The sequence below is a fragment of the Nanorana parkeri genome, unplaced genomic scaffold (assembly GCF_000935625.1).
Source record: "Nanorana parkeri isolate BGI_ZX_2015 unplaced genomic scaffold, ASM93562v1 scaffold307, whole genome shotgun sequence".
In the NCBI taxonomy this organism is placed as follows: domain Eukaryota; kingdom Metazoa; phylum Chordata; class Amphibia; order Anura; family Dicroglossidae; genus Nanorana; species Nanorana parkeri.
In genome coordinates, this window is record NW_017306575.1 from 1,233,254 (window position 1) to 1,255,518 (window position 22,265).

Consider the following 22,265-nt stretch of genomic DNA (forward strand, 5'->3'; position numbering starts at 1 on the left):
GGGGATTTTGGCTGGTTCTTGATGGTCGGCATCCCTCGATCAGCTGAGCCGGTTGTAAGAGCCAGGCAACCAATCAAGACAGCAGGAGATTGCTCGATCAACGCTCAGAAGCATTGATGGAAGAATGTGTTATATTTTCTGTGTTCAGCCTGCTGGTTGAACAAAGAAAATATTAGTGTATGGGCAGCTTAAGTTGCAGCTCTCTTGGCATAGCACCTGATATAAAGCTATACTTCCCGGCATGAAAGAAAGTGTAAATTGTAAAGAACAGCTGCCAGCGATCTATAGGCAGCATACACCTCATTACACTTAACTGTTTGTTACCCAGCAGAATTTAAATATTTAAAAAAAAAATGCTTTTCTCTAAACCGTGAAATCTTTACAGCTAAAGACTTACTGAAATCAACTGGTTTCTTAATTCCTGCAGGTGATTGCGCAGCAGCTTCATATCCTTGGAGCCAGATGCCCCAGCATCCAACACGAACAGCTTGTCTGAAATATTGAGGTCATTGCCAAACCTAGGAATTCAGATAAACAAAATATTTTGTATTTTATCTAATTCACGAAGCAGTACAAAATATCTACTTTCCAAAATGTTTAGTTAGCAGTAGAAGAATAGCCTCATTGTCTGGAGCATAGACATTTTATAAAATCTCCACAATTACCTGTTTTTAACTTCTTTTAGCAGTGATATCTCTTTATCATATCCAAACTCTCCACCGGCTGGACGTGGGAGGTTGACAATATCCGCGTGTGTGGCAACCAGCACCACTTGCAAAAGATTCTTCAATTTGCCTCCATAAGCTGTCATGATATTAACACAAAACAACCATCAGCCTATGCAAACCACAGGCCATCTTGAGTTGGTATTTCTGCATTGTAGCAATTATTATTATACAGGATTTATATAGCGCCAACAGTTTGCGCAGTGCATGTCTATCGCAAGGTCTGTTATGATGGACATATGTGAATGACACAGTGAACAATACTACAACAATCTTTCCTGGGCTTTCTATGTGCAATTTGCTGCACTGCATTTATCATTAGACAAAGAGGAGGCTTTCCCCTTCATAGTTATGCTGACCATTTTTCCAATCAGCGCTGGAAGAAAATAAAAAGCAGTCATTTAATAAAAACCTATGTAGGCATTCCCACTATCTTCCAAGCCATGCTAGAAAAATCAACACAGGAATCTGTTCCGTGTAGAATAAGCAAACTAACAAAGAGGGGTTTGCTGGCACCCTATAAGTTCCATTGATGAAAATCAAGCCTTGACTTCTGGTTATACAAAGACAGACTGGACACACACAGCACATTCGTGTTGCAATGGGGGTACTACTAAATAGTGCCAATAGCTTTTTTATTGCAGTTAAAAGGTAAGCTATTCATAAATATCCTACAGTGGTCATCAAAAAAAGAAGCCACTCTACTGCAGATTTCTGGCACTGAAAAATGGCAATCACATTTTTAACTCTGTCAATCAAGAAAATGAATGTTGCATACCAAGGTTAGCTGTAAGGTTAATCTACATTGGTGATTTTAGGTTGCTTTGTATCATCAGAGCAATCCCATGTAGACTACCTTTACAATTAGATGATTTCTTTGAAGTGTACATTGGGGAATTTGTAATCCCATAATAGCATGACTGCACAAGTACATATACAATCTAATTTCAGAGGATTAAGTGGTTAAGCTGGCTCACTATGATGGAATAGACTATTAGATGATCATTTAACGGATTTCCTTATAGAAACAGCTCCTCTATGGGCAGCAGCATTGCCAATATGGAAATATGCTTTCTGATTAAAGTGACACGAAACTCAGAACCTTATAAATGCATTCAAGTATCCTATTAACAAAAATGTATCTTATTTGTGTATCACTCAGCTGTAGATCCTCAAATCATCTCTGAATTGGTGCGGACACTGTCCTTCCTTCTGGAGGGTGGCTACTTTTGTTCCCCATGGTCCCTGTGTGTGTTGTAAAGTAGCCACCGCTCCAAGCTCACTCCCATGATGGAATACAATCTCAGGTTTATTTTACTCATTTGTTTTGAGATTGTAGTCCATCACAGGAGTGAGCTTGGAGTGGTGACTACTTTACAACACACACAGGGACCATGGGGAAAAAAAGTAGCCACCCTCCAGAGGGAAGGACAGTGTCAGCACCAATTCAGAGATGATTTGAGGATCTACAGCCGAGTGATACACAAATAACATACATTTTTGTTAACAGAGTACATGAATGCATTTTTAAGTTATAACTCCTGAGTTTAGTGCCACTTTAATCTAAATAAGCTGGGAACTGGGTGCTGACAGGTTTACATACATATATGGTGAGTGCACATTGAGGGTTCTCAATATATCTACAACTGAATGATATACAAAAAGGATACATTTTTGTTCATAGTTAAGGTGCTTGAATGCATTTTTAAAAGTTAACTTCCGAGTTTACTGTCACTGTAATTTGCAAAAGTGGCACAGTAAAACAAAATTTTCCAGAGAGATTAATATCTAATTTCCAGCTGCTAAAGTTCTTTGATTGCCATTAGTACTTTGTACACTTCCTGACTCTGGTCCACAGCTTCCAAAAGTTTAACAGGTTATGCCATACAAAGGCATAAACCCTTATCGTTACCTTGCAGAACCAGTGCAAGATCCTGTGTTTTTGCACTACAAGCTATTTAAATACAGTGCAATTGCTTAAATATCATCTGCAGATTAACATGCTCTCTATTAATGAATGGAAGCATCCTCTTTATGTTGCAATGCTCTATTTTTAAAGTGTGAAACAGTTCCCCAGGAAAGTAACAGAAAACAGCTCCTCGAGCAGCGGTTTATTGGATATACCCTGCTAAGCCAGCTCAGTGAATTTGATTACACTTAGAAAACATAAGCCGAGAAAGTGATCTGATGGTGCGGAAAATCAGGATTAGTGCGAAAAGAGTTCATGCTTAGTGACCTCATGTGGTGGCTAGAGGGAAAAACAGTCTAACTGCAATACTTGCTGGAAAACATTCAAGATCATAAACAACATTTAATTTATTTATTTCAGCGCTATAGCGCTGACAATTTACGCAGCGCGTTTACAAAGTAGCACATTCACATCAGTCCCTACCCTCAAGGAGCTTACAGTCTAAGGTCCCTATCTCACATGCATACATAGAAGGCCAACTTAGAGAGGAGCCAATTAACCTACCAGCATGTCCTTGGAGTGTGGGAGGAAACCGGAGTACCGGAGAAAACCACACAAGCACAGGGAGAACATGCAAACTCCTTGCAGATAGTGACCTGGCTGGGATTCGAACCAGGGACCCCCAGTGCTTCAAGGCAGAAGCGCTAACAACTATACCACTGTGCTGCCCATATTTGCAGAATAAAAAGGTTTATTCTCACACTTGTAGCCAAAAAAAGAAGATCACCATAACTTACCTATGGGCTCCTCCACAGGTACAAGGGACTTCAGAAAATTTAGCCAGAATATAACCTGATTTAACTGGATCTCGTATGGCTCTTCAAGGCTAAAAACCACCATATGAACTGACGTGGGGTCATTTGCAGCAAAATAGTCATAGCTGCAGTAGTACGTAGGGTTTCCGGAAAACTCCCATACGCTGAAATCTCCTACGCCTACAAAAGAGGAACATATAGTAGAATGAATGCACTAAGAACACAACCACAGTCAACTACAATAAAGGCTAGATAGTGTGTGGTGGTTCCAAATGTGGTTTTGGTATGTGCCGTTCTGTTCGCCATTGCATGACATGTTGGTGCTAATCAAAATTTAAAATAAGAACACATACACATGTCTATACAATTTAATGATATCACAAGACAGGATTTTGATTACAAACAAACAAACTATATTGACTGTTATACGTCCTTGGCATACAGGTGTCATATACTGACAATCTGCATCTACCTGGAATGAAGATATAAGGTGCCTACCAGTTTACATCAAAATGGCTGTTGCTGACCATCTATAATTCAATGGCATTAAAATATAAAAGGAACTGACCACCAAACTTCCCTAATATAAACACGTTCTTCTCCTGACCTTCTAAAATACCTTGGCATGAGAATATTATGTATGAAGTATGTGACTGCTATACAACCCGCATATGAGAATGTCAGCTAACAATATACTGTATGTAAAGCAAAGAGCATCAAGTAAACAAAAAGGGAACCTTGTACATACCGTTGAGATTAGCATTCTGGATGTCAATAGCTTTGGTGGACTGCTCATCAATAGAGTAGTGAGGATGATTGGATGGGGAGACAAACACCTCCAGGACCCCTTTTGTCAGGCCGGGCTCAAACATCATGCTCCGACTTCTCACACTTACGTTTTCACAGCCGGGGTATAAATCACAAATGCTCACTGAAACTAAGCACACAAGAAGATGGTTGGAAAATACTGCACACCACCTTAGTGAGATATCGGACATGTCTGCCACAATTTTGTAATGTGCTCAGGTAATTAAGCCATTGCACAAAGACAATGGGCACGATTCATCAGTGTCTGGTAGAATTGCAGATGGTGACCAATCAGATTATCCTTTATATTATTCCGGTGTAGGTCTGACAATGAAAGATAGAATCTGGCTGCTGTGGGTACCGGTAGATGGACCAGTTTAGAAGAAAACATCCTTTTTATTGGAATGACATGCTCACTTAATTCAGATTTCTACTAAAACATCACATATCCAACACACAACTAAAAAAACCTCATTTACATTAGGTTTATTTATTTAAAGTCATATGCAGCATACACAGACAGAAAAACAAAACATGCTCTGAAGTAGGTGCATGCCTAGATGCAAGATAACATCACTACTACTGTCTCTGGTACAGAAAGTAATGTGACATCCAAACTGGAGTCGTCAACAAACCTTCTAAGGTGGACAGCTGTTACGATTGACAGTTGTCAAAATGGGGAATTCCCATCATTCAAGAGAGATTTCCTCTCACTTCCTTTTGTGTCTCTGAGACAGGAAGCAAAATCTCTCAACTGAAACAACTATTTAATCATTTCTTACTCCCAAAAAGTTTGGTCTTTAGGTACACTTAAATGGGACAAAGAGCAAAATGAAAACGTTCAGCAGTGAAAAAAATGAGACCTATTTTCTAGGGTCTGAATGCATTAAACTTTATCAAGATCACTGTACATTGCATGTCATTGCCCCTTGTACTCTTATTAAATGAGCTGCACGGCATGTACAACTGTGTGTAGAGACGACAAGGCCTGAAATCAATCCCAAGCAGTTCATACTTTAGAGAAGGCATCTTTATTTGTGTAAAAGAAATGCAGATCCCATAGTGCCTGTGTCTTAGGAAGCAAATATTCTGCAATCTGCCGTCTCACGCATAGGAAAAGGTCAAATTATGTAACGGAAAGAACCAACATGATATGATTTATTACATTTGCTCTCTTATTTATGATTCTATTTGGGTTATACATTGTCATAACAATGCATGCAATTCTCATGAACTAAATCAATATATCTACTTTATAATAAGGGAATCTGTCTGTGAAGGATTTGAAGAGTTAAAAAACCTTAAAATCAAGAATTCCTGAAATGACATAGGTTTGTAGGTAAGTTTAGGTTTGTAGGTAAGTTGAATTTGTATGCAAGTCAGAACATGTACATTTTAAGTGTAACTTCAGCCAAATTTTTTATTTAGTTTTGGATAGCATAGGGAGGGTTCACGTTTGTTTTGCTGTCTGTTCCCCTTGTTCAGAAGATTATAATATAATTTAAAAAAACGTTTATTCAAAATGACACACCCAAAAAAGTTTTTTCTATTTTTAATTTTATTAACTCAATTTTTTTGTATTTGTTTGCATTTTTAATTTTTATTTATTTTTTGTCTTTTACATTTTTTTTTACTTTAATACTGGGAGCCTGCTATTGGATATTTCAAATTGTAATAGCCAATAGCAGGCTGGCTATTGCATCTGCCCACTGCCTGCTGTCAATCAGCAGAGGAGGGGCCTGAAGGAAAAAGTTATCTATCGGGTCCTCCCATGCTGAATGACAGCAGGCAGTGGGCAGGTGCAATAGCCAGCCTGCTATTGCATTTTACAATATCCAATAGCAGGCTGGGTTTGGCTCCCAGCCTGCAGATGAAGAGGAGGCAGGGAGGAGGGGCAGATGAGCAGCGGCCGGGAGCGGAGGAGCGGGGGAAGAGGAGCGGCCGGGAGCGGGGGAAGAGGAGTGGCTGGAGGGGGGGGAAGAGGAGCAGACAGACCGGAGGCAGTCTCCCCAACACAGGCGGGGAGAGCAGCGGGGATTTGAAGGGACACAGGCTGCTGCAGCCACAGTTCTCCTAAATGTATCAGCAGCCACTGGCGCCGGTACATACAGCTGTCACTCAGTGTCACCGACTTTACTGCAGTTTATTGTACAAAGTTTTTTTTACAATGACCTGCAGTAAAGTCTGTGACACTGAGTGATAGCTGTGGACCTCGGTTCCACTGTGGACAGCTGTGGACAGTACGGGCTGTCCGTAAGTCAGGGACTGCCTGTACCATTCAATGTGTGCTGCACACTATGGGGTCTATTTATCAAATTTTTGCAGAGGGAACATCTCTGCTAACAAGATTCACAGTGCATTATGGCCCCCAGATGGAGACAAGGAACATAGGAATCTCCTAAGCTCAATGGTTCAATCTAGCGGCCATAATGTTCTACAAATCTTATTTGTAGAGACATTTGCTTGTTTTGGAAATAGACCCCAAATTGTGCTTTCATGGCAATGCAGCAATGTTTTACTGGACTGTTTATTTACTTGCATTCAGATGTACATATAGCTGTCCCTAAATGTTGGACCATGGTGTCCTTGGCTGGTATTTCCACTGCCAACCATACTCAGCGCAAGCCCTCTGCTTCAGTTACCGGTTGCTAGGATTACTGGCTTCCTAGCAACCAATGATGTCAGTCAGGGTCGGCTGCTACAACTACAAGTGATCCGGGCAGCTGTAGAGCCACCCATATATCACACTTGTGCTGGTGTTGTGTCCCCCCCTTCAGGATGGAGAGCAGGGGGGGGGGGGGGGTTTGCACACTGGGGTAACGTCCCTTCCCCAATAGGGCATGTCCTTAATCTGAGGCATATATCATGACTTTGTGAGCTGTGATCAAAACATTTACAAAGCACAAGGTATGAAACCTAGTGCCTGCATGAATCAAGCTGAGCAAGCTGGCTACACAAATATGTTTACGATTTCCTTATCGTTTGTGGCCTTGAACCAGCTTTATAGATCTCTTTGGTTAAGAGCTTATGCTATAACCAAAAATCAACAATGCACAACTATTTTGCAACATGTGACAAGGAGAATAATGCAATCAGCCTCGGCCTTCAAAGCTGACTTGTGAATGACTGCCAAACGTTGCTACACTTTGTACCTCTTGTGTAGAATCTGCTCTTAAATAGAAGCTGATTAGTAATCAGAATGGCCTTTCTAAGCTGACTTGTCATTGGCTGGCAAAAGTTGCTGCACCCCAAAATGGTTTTGTGTATAATATACCCAATGAAGGGTCAACAAAGCAGCAGAACTGTGCAAAAAGAGAATACAAACATCGGGGGTACATTCTAGCATACTAATAGGAAGAACATTGTTTTGTAAAACCCGCAGCACTTATCTGATGATACATTGGCTGAAAATGGTTTGTTATACGTTGAGTGGCCAGATTATTATGACCACCCCATCAGTACTTCGTTGGGCCACCTTTTGCCTTCAATACTGCAGCGATTCTTCTTGGCATTGACTCCACGAGATGTTGAAAGGTGATGCGAGGAGTCTGACACCGTGCCTGATGAATAGCACTGTCAAGTTCTGTGAGATTTGATGGTTGTGGAACCAGCTGCCTGATGGCTCTTTCAACTTCGTCCCACAGATGCTCAATTGGATTGAGATCTGGTGATTGTGGGGGCCACCTAAGCAAGGTAAAGTCTCCCTCATGTTCTTGAAACCACTCCTGCACAATACGAGCACCGTGGCATGGCGCATTGTCTTGTTGGAAGAAGCCATCTCCATTGGGATACGCCATCAACATGATAGGATGAACTTGATCAGCAACGATACTTTGGTATGTTGTGCTATTCAGACGTTGTTCCACACCAATTAAAGGGCCCAAATCATGCCAGGCAAACATGCCCCAAGCCATAGCACTGCCCCCACCAGCTTGAAGGGTTGTACTCATGCATGTGGGGTGCATGCTTTAATGCTGTTTCCGCCAAATTCTCACTTGGCCATCTGCATGATAGTTACATAGTATTTGAGGTTGAATAAAGACATTAGTCCATCAAGTAAGAGGAAGGCGTACTAATACAGCTACAATCTTATATATTGTTGAAATAACTGAGGCCTTGAAACATTTAGTGCTAAGGGGATTGCATCTGATTAAAACCTTACATTGAATAATCAGAGCACATTATCCCATCTCAGCCATTTCCCATTTCTTTGCCACCTACACTTAAGGGGGTCTTCCCCCTTTTTGAAATGGCCTCTGTTCATTGGAAACAAGCCAACATGCTCTGTGTGATGAATAGGCGCTTGTGCAGCTGTGCTACTTTCCACGGTAAGAAATCACTGGGTAAAAAGCATTTTCATTTGTAACTCAAGCACTTTACTTAGCATGACTTGAGTGTCAGAGTCATTATATCATGCATTGTTATTACTACGCACCGATGCTAGAATACAAATCACTCCAGTAGAAGTTGCCCCATTTGTCAGCGAGTGGAAACTCTAGAGCTCAGGAATCTGCTCTCTCATCTAGCACTGGTATTCATTTCCCTGTTTTGTGTTACCCACTTAAAGCAATTAATCTAAAAGAGATTGAAAACCATTTATAGGGCTTTCCAGATTTAATCAAGCCCACAAATCTGTCAATAGCTAAAAGATGAAAACAGCCAAAACATGCAAGGCTTTCATACTATAACCAAAGCTAACAAAAGACGTTAATTGGTCATCACCCACTCCAGTAGACAAAGTCTTGGGAAATGGTGATATATTTATGGGATGCCCATTACCAAGGAAACATCCCCGGGCTGACTGATCTAAAGGAATAACCAGGGCTTGAAAAATCCACTCATCAGATGAGAGGACGCGGGAGCCAGACGAGTAGCTTCCTGGCCGGCCGTTGTAATTAAACGGCTGTCCGGGAGCTTTACATTCAAACGATCCGGTGTCTCTAGAGACGCCCAATTGCTTGTATTAGCTGCGGTTTTACCCCCTCCCCCCACAGTCACTGCCGTTGCCGGTCCCCGAGATCCGCTGTGCTTGGTGCGGCCGGGACCGGCACGGCAGCTCTGTCACAGGAGATCAAAGGGGGTCGGGTACACAATCTCCCTTTGATCTCCTCTCCGGTCCCCGAATGCAGGAAGTGATGTATAATACATCACCTCCGCATTCAGCTGTCATTCCCAGCTACAGAAGCTGGGGAGAAGCTGGTGAAGCAGATCCCTGAGGGTCCCTAGGTGACATTAGGGGTCTTGGAGATAAAGAGGACATAAAGAGGACCTGTCATGTAAATTGGCTATCACATAGGGAGCTTCTTAGCCCCCCATGTAATAGCAAAGTGTAAAAAATAAAATAAAAAGAGTAATACATTTTTTTAAAAAGCATACAAAAAATAATATTTTGTTTTAAAAAGTCCCCCGCCTCCTACATACATGCATTGGGTCCGCCTATGTACGAAAACGACGATCTGGCTACCCTAGGGTCCGCTGTCTCCCGGGACTGGCATGGCAGGTCTCCCCACATTGGTCAGAGGGAGATCCGCAAGCTTCTAGCCGCTGATCTCTCCTCCGATCACTGGACCCGGAAGTGATGTGTATTACATCACTTCTGGTGTCACTGTGCACATTCTCCATCTCTTAAACCCAGGAGAAGAAGTTGGTGAAGCAGAAATCTGCTTCATCAGCTTCTTTGGGGTCCCTGGTGACATTAGTGGTCTGAAAGACCCCTGATGTCTCCATAAAGAAGACTTTGTCACATTATATTTGCTATCACACAGGGGGCTTGTTAGCCCCCTATGTCATGGCAATAAAGTTGAGTGTAAAAATAAAAAATTGAAGCAATATATAAAAAATAAAATGCAAAAACATTTTTTTTAAAGTCCCCCGCCCCCTCATGCAGGCACATACAAGTGCAAACATGTCTAAGTGCTATGTTACATATTCACGTGAACGTCAAAATGAGAGCAATAATTCTAGGGCCATCAAGCACTGTTAACACTAAACTGATGAGCAGTAAAAGCTTTTAAAGCCTTGCCTATGATAAATGTTGGGCATTATGGTGTTTTGCGGTTTCACGGTCGAACAGAATTGTAAGACTTGACGTGCTTGGTAAAAATTTACCCAATGTGACCCCATCTTTTATATTTTACCCAAAAAATTGGATATTATATGCGGTTTCTGTGCACTAAATTTCATTTTAGCGTATTTTATCCTAAAAATACTGGTTTGATAAACATTTGCGCAAATACCGTGCAACATAAAAATTGCAACTAACATTTTTTTATTCTACGGGGCCTCTGCTTTCAGAAAATATATCATTGTTGGGGGTCCGAAGCTGTTTTCTAGCCAAAAATTTGGATTTGATCATGTGTGTGCAAATGTAAGAAATTGCTCCGGACAGCAATCTCCCACAGTTTCCTTTGATTTCTGACAGCAGCCTGTGGCTGCAGTCAGAGTACATGGATGGTGGCTTCCATCTGGCTCCTTCGATCTTCTTAACGAAGGATGCCGGCCGGAAGGGTGCTGACAGTGGTGAACACCATGTGAATTTCAGTCAGTTCATAAAGAAGTGGCTGAAATTTGCACACCATTTCCAGACCAGATCTGCATTAGATCTGAAAACGTGGTACAGTGCATTTTTTACATGTTTGTTTTTTATTTTTAGCTTAAAATGGGCTTTCAGGTGCAGTGTGTTCGCATGCATTTTTGATGCGTTTTGGTGCATTCCAGACCAGAAAAAATAGTAAATGCATAATTTTTTCCCCCTGCACCAGAACTGACTGCACTGTTGTGAACAGAGCCCAGAAATACCATAGAAATACATTGCATTTCATTTGCGGACAAAAAACTTTCTGGTCTGGACATGGTGTGAACAAGCCCTTATAGCAGCCAGGCTTAGGTGTAATCAATTATCAAAGCTTCCTCACTCATACCTACTTATCAGAAAGTATAACCAGTTTACATGGCCAGAAAGTGGGACCCAGCTGCTCCTACTGTCCATGTCATGTGGCAGGAAGTTGATCATAAGTCACATGGCTTGAACAAAAAGCCAGGATTTCTTGCAGTCTGAGGGTGGGAGTTTATGGGCAGGATGTTCCAGGCACCTTGGGAATCTTGGTTACCACCATGAGCCTTACACACATTACTAACTGTTCACGTCTGTAGCAATTTTTATAGCAGCTTTACAGCATGACAATTTCAGACAGATGGGGTCCAATGGCACACATCTGACTAGATTCAAGTAGGCTCAGTTGCAAAGCTTAAACAAAAGTATACATTTTACCTTTTGTCTCAATATTGTTAGCTTAAATGCAGCCAACAAGTAGTTAGACTTGAGTCTGCAACTTCACATTTTTCGTTATGCACTACTACTACGCTGTGAACAGCCTGTTCTGAGAATGGGCCCTCATAGCAGTCATATCAGATATGCAGCTAAATGCACTAAATGCAGCAAAAGAGGGACACACTCCCTCCCCTCTCTGCTAGCAGGTATAGCCGGATATGGATTTTTAATAAGACAGAGGCAGTCAACCATCCCAAAAAGGAGTGCTGAGCTTTCTTATCAGAATCAAATCCCATGCAAGTAACCTCTACTTCTTAAAAGATTTTATACAAACAATAGAAAAATATTATAAAAAAAGAGTAATTTATAAATCTGTAAACAAGTAAACCAAAACCTATTACAGTTCCCCTACTGTATATATTATAACACAACATCGTATACGCTGAAACTGCCTCCAAGCTTACCCGAGGTTTTGGAAGACATTGGTGAAGAAGGAAAACGGGATGAATTAGTGGAAGACAGGCGAGGCCTGCGCCTCCGGAAAAAGCTGCGTATAAGGCCACATTTCAGGGACTCCACAAGTGTGGTCTTCCCAGAGCCAACATGTCCAAACAACTTCAGTTTTATCCTTGGCTGAGGGCTTTGGATAGGTCTCAGCTGCTGAATGAATTGACTTCTGTAGGTGTCCTGGGGATGATTAAAGAGGAAATGTAAAAACAATGGAAATTTTCTGGCAGAGGGCTCATATCTCACAAAGTTGTTCTATAAAAATGCAGGAAGATTCCAGCAATCTCTTCCTTCATTGTTATATGATATCCTTGTTGATATCAATATGACCATAAACAGGATATAAAGAAACGTCTATCTTGTGTGCACCCCAGACCATCCATTTCCTTTACCTAGCAAAGCACCTGTACTTGTACTTTATTCAGAATGGAAATGTTCCATTCTGACATACCTTGATGAGATGAGCTCCGACACTAGACAACACTACAAAGCAATCTTTGTACCCTCTGTCACCAGAGACAGGAATAGCTTTGCTTGAGATCCCAGGTGTCTCAGACAATATAGTTGTAAAAGACAATGTTATTCAATGGCAGCCATTAACACATAGATGTAGAATTATTAGGATATCCGTTAATTTATACCAAGAGGTACAATTCCAAACCCTAATGCATGTCAGATGATGGCTCAAATAATGTGAACTGGCCTATACCATAGTTCTAAATATTTACTACCCAGGCGGGAGAATTATATATCTTATTCCCCAGGAGGTTAAATAGTCCCATTCAAAGCACGGCAGGTCTATTTTACAGCCAATGTTCTGAGAAAATGTTTATTCTAAATTGGACAAAATGCTCCTTTATACCCTTTGAAGGAACAACTGCACAGTGGATTTTCAACAGGTACACATTTGAAATCATCACTTATTGCCAGCAATATTTTTTTTTTCCATGTGACTTTCATGTCTGTTCCATATTTTTATTTCTGGAATTCATGTCCAATTTCCTTCTGGTAGCCATTTTTACATCAGATAGTGTAGATCCGCATCTTTGCAAAAAAACAAACTATTGCTAGCAGGGCACAAAATCTATTTGCGGAAATCTTAGTAGACAAAGTTGCTCTAAAAAGAACAGTAAAACACAACTACTGACCACAAAATGCTAAAATAATAAAAATAGGGTAATGCTAAAACCCCTGTCAGATTTGTATTTCTTTCGGTGTCCCTTTTGCAGAATTTGCTTCACTTCCTGTCTGGTGAAACCATTGTCAGCTGGACAGGGGAAATCCCTCTCGGGGCTTGTTTCCACCATCTCCAGACCAGATCGTGATGCTTTTTTTCAAATGCAGCAGCACGTGTTTTTTTTTGTCTCTGAGGTCATTTTGTGCTTCCTCGCAGTCTTTTACTGGTTTGTGACCTTCACATGACTACAGGAGTTGAGCAAACATGGAACCATGGAATGCGAGCATTGTCTTAGCACTGTGTCTGTTATTCTTGTATTGTGGGTTTGTAGGATCATAAAGCTCAGGACGCTCCTGCACGTAGGTGACAAACAGTCAAGTGTCAATATGTTTGTCCACCATGTTGGTATAGAACACAGAGGACAATGTCAAGGTCAGCAATGTACAGCTGAAAATGCCCCTTTTCCATAAGGAAGTGTGCACTGTTGATTAGGTCATCAAAATGATTTTTTTTTTCTGTGTGTGTGCCAGGGCGTTCCCGAGCATTCGTACGCATTCCTACCCGTTTTTGACGTGTTCCAGACCAGAAAAATTGTGCCTGCAGTACTTTTTTTTAATGCACTGGAACTGACTGTACTGGTGGGAACTACAGCCCTAAATACCATAGAAAAACATGGGGATGCATGTGTGGTGTGATTATAAAAATATATGGTCTGGTTCTGGTGGAAACAAGCCCTCAAGCTCACCTCACACATTACAATCTGACGGTAGATCTAAAGAGCATTGTACAAGACAACTATGTAGTGCAAAGGTCTGTCTGATTGGACACAGACTGATTGCATAGATTAGATGGGTTCTAAAGCTGATTGTTCCATCAGATTGTAATGTGTGACCCTAATGGAGCCCCCAAAAACTTGACAGGGCTTCTCATTTGTCCCCACAAAAATGTTTTGGCCAGATATACACCTTACAAAACACATACAAAACATTAATTACATTTGCTCATATTTCTGGAATAATCCAATGTTTTTTGTGATGTATTGCATAGAAGAAGTGTACAATTGCTGCCTAGTGTAATCAATAAAATGTTTGATTCTTTATATTCCACATCTGCATGGACACAATTATTACACTTTGTATTTAAAATGAAATCAACAGACAGAAAAGAAAATTGGTAAAGTCACCGATGTGTTTACGACATGCCATGGCTGTTGTGGAGGAGTGCATTAATCCCAACGCTGACAGTAATACAGGCTGTTCAATCCTATTAGTGTTCCGCCTTAAATATGGGCTTGGAGGATAAATGGAATAAGCACATCTTGACATGAGCTCAGCAGAGGCAGACATTTCCTGCAGGGGAAATCTCTGCAGTGGTGCGTGGTAATACTTCCATGTGGAGAATACATCTCTGCAGCATCAGCACAACCCAGACACTGTGGCTTATTTAGTAAATAATAGAAGCAAAATGTGAGCTGTAGCCATAACAATACCAATAAGATAACATTTCATTATTCTAACTGCATCTGGCTTTGGAAACAGAATCATGACTGGTTGCTGTGGGTTAGAGCCTACAGCTGCCCATGGTTGTGTTCTAAAATTGTTTATCATCACGCCATGATGCAGCTTATCCAGGATATAGTAAAGCTGACCATACACTTAGATTTTTCTCATTCAGCTCCATGGGCTGAACAGGAAAAATCACTGGGTTCCCCCATTCACGCTTGGGAATCTCCCCTGCCGGCTACTGTATTCTGGCAATCGGCACCACAGCTGTCAGAATATAGGAACAGTGACTGCAGCTGATTATGTTAAACGATATGTCTGGTGGCTCATCTAGAAGGTCTCGAGCTGCAGTGCAAGGCCTGGGATTGCCTATTACCTCTTGGTTTCAGCTCTTCTGCATAAATAGCTCAGAGGTCATAGGCATTCAACATCTATATTTGCAGATCATCATAGCACCGAACAGTGTGGATCCTCCCAGTCCTACTCTGTGTTTATTTATTACAGGTATTTATTTATATAGCACCAACAGTTTTACACAGCGCTTTACATACTGCACATTCACATCAGTCCCTGCCCTCAAGGAGCTTACAATCCAAGGTCCCTATCTCACATGCATACATGGACAGGAACCAATTAACCTACCAGCATGTCTTTGCAGTGTGGGAGGAAACCACATGCTGGTAGGTTAATGGGCTCCTGTCTAAATTGTCCCTGTGTGAATGCATGCGAGACAGGGACCTTAGATTGTAAGCTCCTTGAGGGCTGGGACTGATGTGAAATGTGCAACTATGGAAAGCGCGGTGTAAAATTGTTGACGCTATATAAATGCCTGTAACTAAATAAATAAAAATAAATAGGTTCTCCCTTCTCATTTCCTGGCAGACACATTTTTTACAACAGATAACATTGAGTGGATAATCCTTTTATTTTAGGGTACGTGATGAAATCAGACAAATTAATACCTTCTGCTTTCAGAAGGCTTTACTGTGCTATGCACCAATTAGAATGAGGGCTTTCGGATTCCTTTAGTCCTTCTCATCTATAACCTGCATTGTTATGCTGTCTTGTTGGATCCCAAGCCCTACTCCATAGAACATTCCACTTGCATTCCTTACGCTGTTTTACCAAAGAAACCATTGTAAACAGAGATTATAAGAAATCCAAAAATATGTCTGACAAGGTTATATATTAACTATATACATTTTTTTAATAAAAGGTTTTACCTTACGTAGCCTTGAAAGCAAACTGACAACAGGCTCATGCTGCTCAGCCTTCGCAAGATCTTCTGCAGTTTTTCCATCCTAATATAAAATTAACACATATTTAATATTTGGGCATTAGGCAGGATCATATATTAGCCTTGTACTCCAGCTTACTTCTCATGAAAGTTTAGCCATGATGGCCATGAATTATTAATCCACTTAGCCTTTAAACAGGTCACTACTTGTGTCCCTTTAAAAATCAATGACAGAGGGTTTGCCCTTCTAAAATTAGAAGACGCTAAGGGAAGGACTCCTATTGTAGCTGGCAATTCACTAATAACACAGGCCACCGCAAGCTGATCAGTCACATCCAAAAACAACATCAAAATGATTGTAAGCCCCTGTACCTGCCTTCAGTTATATCCCTCAACTAAAACATTGTTCAGTGCCCTCAGTTGTTTGACTGTAAGTCTTTTTGGTCAAACAAGAAATGTTTCTGGACGATTTCTGAAACCGATACTATTACTACTGTACTGGCTATCATTGTGCTGGTTTTCTCTTCTCTTAATTAACCAAGACAATGCCTGTTCATTGTAAACAGCTATTGAAAAGCTTTCAGAATTTGCTAGAAGCACGTGTGCCATAATATTTCTTACAAACCTCAAATCCATTCAAGTTATTGATTTAATGAACACGTGAACTTTAAGAAATAAAATGCTGACTCTTTCATTCCCTTATTAGTGTCCATCAGTGACATTATATCTGCTTTCCTGTATTAGAGCAGTTTCCAGATAAGCATTGTCACCCATTAATTACACTATGTAACATAATAATACAGCAAAATGTATGCAAGCTTATCTTCCAATTCAGATAACAGATCTCCTCCTCATTTTGCCTTTTACTCAGCTGCTGGAAAACCCTTGGCAAAGAGTTATAATATCCTCTACATGTAGAAGGTTTATTCTAGGGTTATTCCTCAATACATAAAGCAAATGCATTAGCACAGAAAAAAAAAAAAAAGCCCTATGCACTACAAACTGCAAACATTAAGCTTGCTTGAAAATCTCTGCAACCTTTTTCTTTATAGAAAGGAGATCGACTTTTTAATGCTAACCAAAGGTTGCCTGCACTGGAGGAAAAAAAGAGGCATGTTTGCCAGTGATTTCTTAAGGGTACAGGCAGAACTCTCATTTGCCATCATCCTTAAATTGTATTTCCTGCCCTTAAATTGTATTTCCACTTTTGCAGCCAATCTGAATAAACAGCTATTTTATAGTTGCATATTTATGAGTTATATATATCCATTCACGCAGCATAACTTTAAAAAATATTAAATGTACTGTTAAGGAGGGGACTGGGGAGTTTACCCTAGTGTACCCGGTCTGCACTGTGCTGGCAGATCTTATCAGATGTGTGCACACTGTTGGTCCTATCAAAGGGTTAAGGATATCAAGGCTTGGGTCTTACACTTTATCTTGATGCGCGTTTAAAAAAAAACTGCCCCTCTGATTTGTTTCCACTCTTTCTCTTTCCTATGCTCTTACCCCTCCCCATTCTTTTTGACATCCTAATACTAATTTGAGCTCATTATATAATGTTCGTTTTTGTCTTTGTCCCTTTGTGGGCATCTGATATGTCTGATTTGTCATGAAGGCTACCGTCTTAAGGATACATGACCTTTTCCGACTGTGTATTCATACGTCATATGAGATGAATGGTGTATTTCATTTCCTTGTTTTGTCAAAAAACGTAGTAAAAATTTGTGAAAGTTAAAAAAACAGCCCCTAAGTGTCCCTATAGTTTTGTGTTCTACAAGTTAGTCTGAAAAACGCAAGCTGCAGGTAGTCCTATATATAATCATACTCCTAAGAAACAACTAGAAAGGTTAGAAATAGTTTTTTACATAATTTTTAGGCATGCTTTGTGAATGGAAATACAAAACAGACATATAAGCAGGGTTTCTGTTTAAGTGGAGATACACTTTGAATGGTTTATTCCTCAAACAAAAAATATTACAAAGTTTATAAAATAAATCTGACTAAAATAAAATGGTTTTCCATTCAATAACCAACAAAAAGAAAAACTCCCCTAAAATGGAAATCTCCCTACCAGAGTTAAAGCTTCCACGTTGGCACCAGAGAGGCAAAGGTAGCGAACAACTTCCAGAATACCGTTATTGGCTGCCAGGTGTAACGGGGTGCGGTTATACTAGAAAAAGAGAAAAATGACAAAGTACATTGTTAGCATAATAGAAGCAATACATCAGCTGTGTTACAATGTATGATACTTTAAAGCCTTGGTTCTCAACTGGTGGGTCGTGACCCAAAAGTGGGTCGCGACCCCGTGTTCAGTGGGCCCCTGCATGCCTTCCACTTTTCTAGGTGAGAGGCTCCTTAGCCTCCCCCTAGCCCAGTACTGTCCATTCTTACAACGAGCAGCCATTCAAAATATGCTGCCCAGCGCTGAGTGTTGACTTGAGGTGGGTTGGGCTGGGGGTATGGCCGCGAAGGAGTTACCTCCATACCTGCATTGCTTATAGCTCCCTCGCATGTCCTGTAGAGGTGCCTGGACTGGAGTGACATGACATTCTGGTTTCCTTCACCTCTACAGTCGCACATGTGAGCTGTAAAAGCAATGCACATATGGATGGAGCTCCATCACAGCACAGCAACCCACATTGCTGTGCGTTCAATTGCAGTGCTTTTTGGGTCGCGACTTAATGACCAAGGACAAATGTGGGTCCTGAGGTTACACAAGTTGAGAACCACTGCTTTAAAGAACACAGTGAGGTCTTTCAATGGTCAGCTACTTTATAGCAATTCATGTGATCATTGACAAGGATTCAATGGACAAGAATCATAACTGAAGAAATCTGGAAACATTATTTTTAGTTTGTTAGAAATTCATTGTTTGAAAAGTGGTCATTTTGAGTTTAAATCATCAGAAGAGATTTTTATTGCATTAATTAAAAAGCAATCATGTATGTAGTGTTGCCAATTACTAGGATATCAATAGCCTCAGTGAATTTGAGGAAAAAAATAAAATCAACCCATCTGTGGCTAGTCTAAGCAACTCACTGGCAATTTTTTGAGCAAGAATTACAAAATGATATCATTGTGTTTAAAGTAACACAAAACTCAGGAGTTAAATGTTAGAAATGCATTCAGGTACCTTAATGATTAACAAAAATGTAGATCCTCAAATCATCTCTGAATGGGTGTTGACATTGTCCTTCCTTCTGGAGGGTGGCTACTTTTCTTCCCCGTGGTCTCTGTGTGTGTTGTAAGGTAGCCATTGCTCCAAGCTCACTCCCGTGATCGATTACAATCTCAATACAGACACTCCTCGGTATACGATGGGGTTACGTTCTGATAAACCCATGGTAAAGTGATCGTATGGCAAACCGAGGAGTTGTATATACATGAGATATTCAACATTTTATTATAAAATACAGTAGGCTTTTGACCATCTGTAGGTTAATGTAAATGTTTTGGCCAAGTTTAAGCTAGGCTAAGCTATGATATACAGTACAGTATATACACTACCCAAGGAGCATCTGTATAAAATATATATACGCTATCATACACTATCGTAAAGCCAAAAATTGTAAATTGAACGATCGTAACCCGAGGAGCATCTGTACAAATTAGTAAACTAAATGTGAGATTGCAGTCCATCACGGCAGTGAGCTTGGAGCAGTGACTACTTTACAATACAAACAGAGACCATGGGGAACAAAAGTAGCCCCCCTCCAGAAGGAAGGACAGTGTCAGCACCAATTCAGAGTTGATTTGAGGATCTACAGCTGAGTGATGTACTAATAAGATAAAGTTTTGTTAATAGTTAAGGTACTTAAAAGCATTTTTGAGGTTTACCTCCTGAGTTTAGTGTCACTTTAAAGTAGAAGAAAACACAATCTTGCTACAATCGAACATGTGTAGCTCTCAGAACGTGGTCTTCCAGCTTTAGCAAGATACCAACACGTACATCTGCAGCTGATTAGTTTTAAACAGCAGAATGCAACACTGCAAGGCAAACTGGCTAGAAAAATAACACAAAAATTACTTGATCAAAGGTTTTCTAACAAACGACTACCATTAGACTACCATTTTTTAGATACTGCTCGGCCCTCGAAGTAAACCTGTCAAAACCTCAACAATTATGATAATAAAAACCCATAAATAGAGGTTATTGTCAGTGACAACTCCATGTCAAAATAATAAGCAGACCCAGAGATATAAGCAGCTAAATATCTGTGAAAATCCTCACTTTCCCGGTAAAATTGAGCTTAGCCCTGCCGCAGGAAAAACCAAGATGTCCACATACATGCAGATGCAAGAAACTATGATTCTGCTGATTATTTTGACATGTGGATTTTACTGATTTAGCCTGGTAGATGGTAGTTTGTGAGGAACCAGCTGAAATTCCGCTGTCGGCACCCCTTTGGCCGGCATCCCTCGATCAGGTGATCGAAGGAGCCGGTCGGAAAATCTTTGAATTAACAGAGCGAGCAGCCAATGAGCTACCAACTCTGTTCGAGTATTCTGACAGAGCCCGGTGGTCACTGTCACAATACAACGAAAACAGTGGCAGATTCCTTGAGCAATAATCATAAGCGATGATGGAGGAATCTGTTCTATTTTTTCATTCAGCCCGCGGGTTAAATGAAAAAAATAGAAGGTTGTATGGCCAGCTTTATTTCCTATCCACTAATAACCTGTATGAGCTACAGAACCCCCCTCCCCTCACTGCAATGTTATGGAGATGAGGAGAGGGGTTTATAGTTTATTTCAAAGGTAAGCAGCTTACTGTGACAATGCTGCATAGCCTACAGTGAGTGAGTTTTGTCACCTTCGGACAAGAAATGTGTTACTAGCAGGATCACCAGGTGAAAATTAAGGAAAAGAAGGCCACAAAAAGAAAACTAATGCAGTCAGCACATTTAAGGACTGGTAAGCTGCAATATATCAAATATTAATTAATGGGTTTAGATAAACTTCAAAAAAAGTTCCTTAAAAAAGTTCCTTAAAAAGAGTAGTTTACTGTATGATGTACAGAATAAAATGAGCTCAGCTGCAATTGTTGGGCCAGTGCGATTATGATTATGTCCTGCACAACAAAAATGACAACCTAGACAAACTCAATTAACCCGAAACCAAAAAAAAAAAAAGGACAAAACCAACGACTAGACATGTGAGTAAAACACACCTACACCGGAACTGATATGACACTCCATCTGTGTGTATAGTAATACACTTAATACATAAAAAGACAGACATGCAAAAAGACTACTAAAAAAAAAAGGGGCACATGCTTAAAATGATATCACCTAAAATATTTACAAGAAATTGGGCTAAAATTCCTTTCCTGCATCAAAGCCCAGCTAGCCTACAGTGTCAATGAGCACTAGGAATAAATTATACATGGTCAATCAACTAGCAGTAAGAAAAAAATATAAACCTTAAAAAAATACCTTGAATGTGAATGTTTTTGCAGGTGTGGAAACAAGGTGGTCTATTATACTGGATAACAGTCAGTGCTTAGCTCTGTTAGCCTGCTAGTAATGAATTACAGGTACTGTACACTTTTTAAACAGAATGACAATTCTTACCTACAGATAAGTTTAGCTTACAAATATATAGCATCACTGTTATCAGTAGCTCACCTTGTTAGCAATATCCAAATTACAGTCGGCTTCAAACAGTGCCATTACAATAGGAATATTGCCATCTTTGCAGGCGACATGAAGTGGCGTGTTACCATGGCGATCCTGGAAGTCTACATAGCACCCCTGATTGATCAAGGTTTTAACTACTTCCATCTGACATCTTCTCACTGCAAGGTGCAGGGCTATGTGACCATCCTGAAAGAGGTGGACAAAAACAAAACTAATCAGCTACATTCACATTTGATCCTTATCTTTTTCCTCTATGTGAACAGCCACTAACATCCACCAGAACTGTCAAATTGTAAATTCCTTTGCTTATTTTTTCCCCAACCTGACCCACAATTATCATATAATATATATTTGAGCTTTTAAAGGGTCAGTGCAAAATGGACCTAGAAAGATATTATGATCCTAAACAAATAAGATAACTGTTTATACACAATGACAAGAAGGACTTTCTCCTCGTCATTAGTCAATATTGTAAAAACAGGTTGAACGGTAGCTTCACAGAGCATACTAAAAAAGTTTTTTTTATAATTGAATGTACACCTGTGCCCAGACTATTTAAATATTCCTAACAAGCAGCAAAATAACTGGGATTCTGATTCTTAAAGATCCTCAAAGATCATAAGCAAGACTCTAAAGCAGGGGTGTGGAATTAATTTTATGCGGGGGGGGGGGGG

The 22,265-nt window shown here is 40.4% G+C and overlaps 1 protein-coding gene across 1 annotated transcript in view; it reads right to left on the reverse strand.

Annotated features, from left to right (window-relative positions):
• The window catches only part of DAPK1 (death associated protein kinase 1), a 155,064-nt gene that overhangs the window by 6,765 nt on the left and 126,034 nt on the right, over nucleotides 1-22,265 (reverse strand). The window contains exons 17-24 of the mRNA XM_018557873.1: nucleotides 21,580-21,777; nucleotides 18,024-18,122; nucleotides 15,936-16,013; nucleotides 11,991-12,213; nucleotides 4,198-4,386; nucleotides 3,432-3,629; nucleotides 666-804; nucleotides 398-518 (exon numbers count right to left, since the gene is read on the reverse strand). Coding sequence (XP_018413375.1) covers nucleotides 398-518; nucleotides 666-804; nucleotides 3,432-3,629; nucleotides 4,198-4,386; nucleotides 11,991-12,213; nucleotides 15,936-16,013; nucleotides 18,024-18,122; nucleotides 21,580-21,777 — 1,245 coding nt within the window. The remainder of the gene's footprint in view (nucleotides 1-397; nucleotides 519-665; nucleotides 805-3,431; nucleotides 3,630-4,197; nucleotides 4,387-11,990; nucleotides 12,214-15,935; nucleotides 16,014-18,023; nucleotides 18,123-21,579; nucleotides 21,778-22,265) is intronic.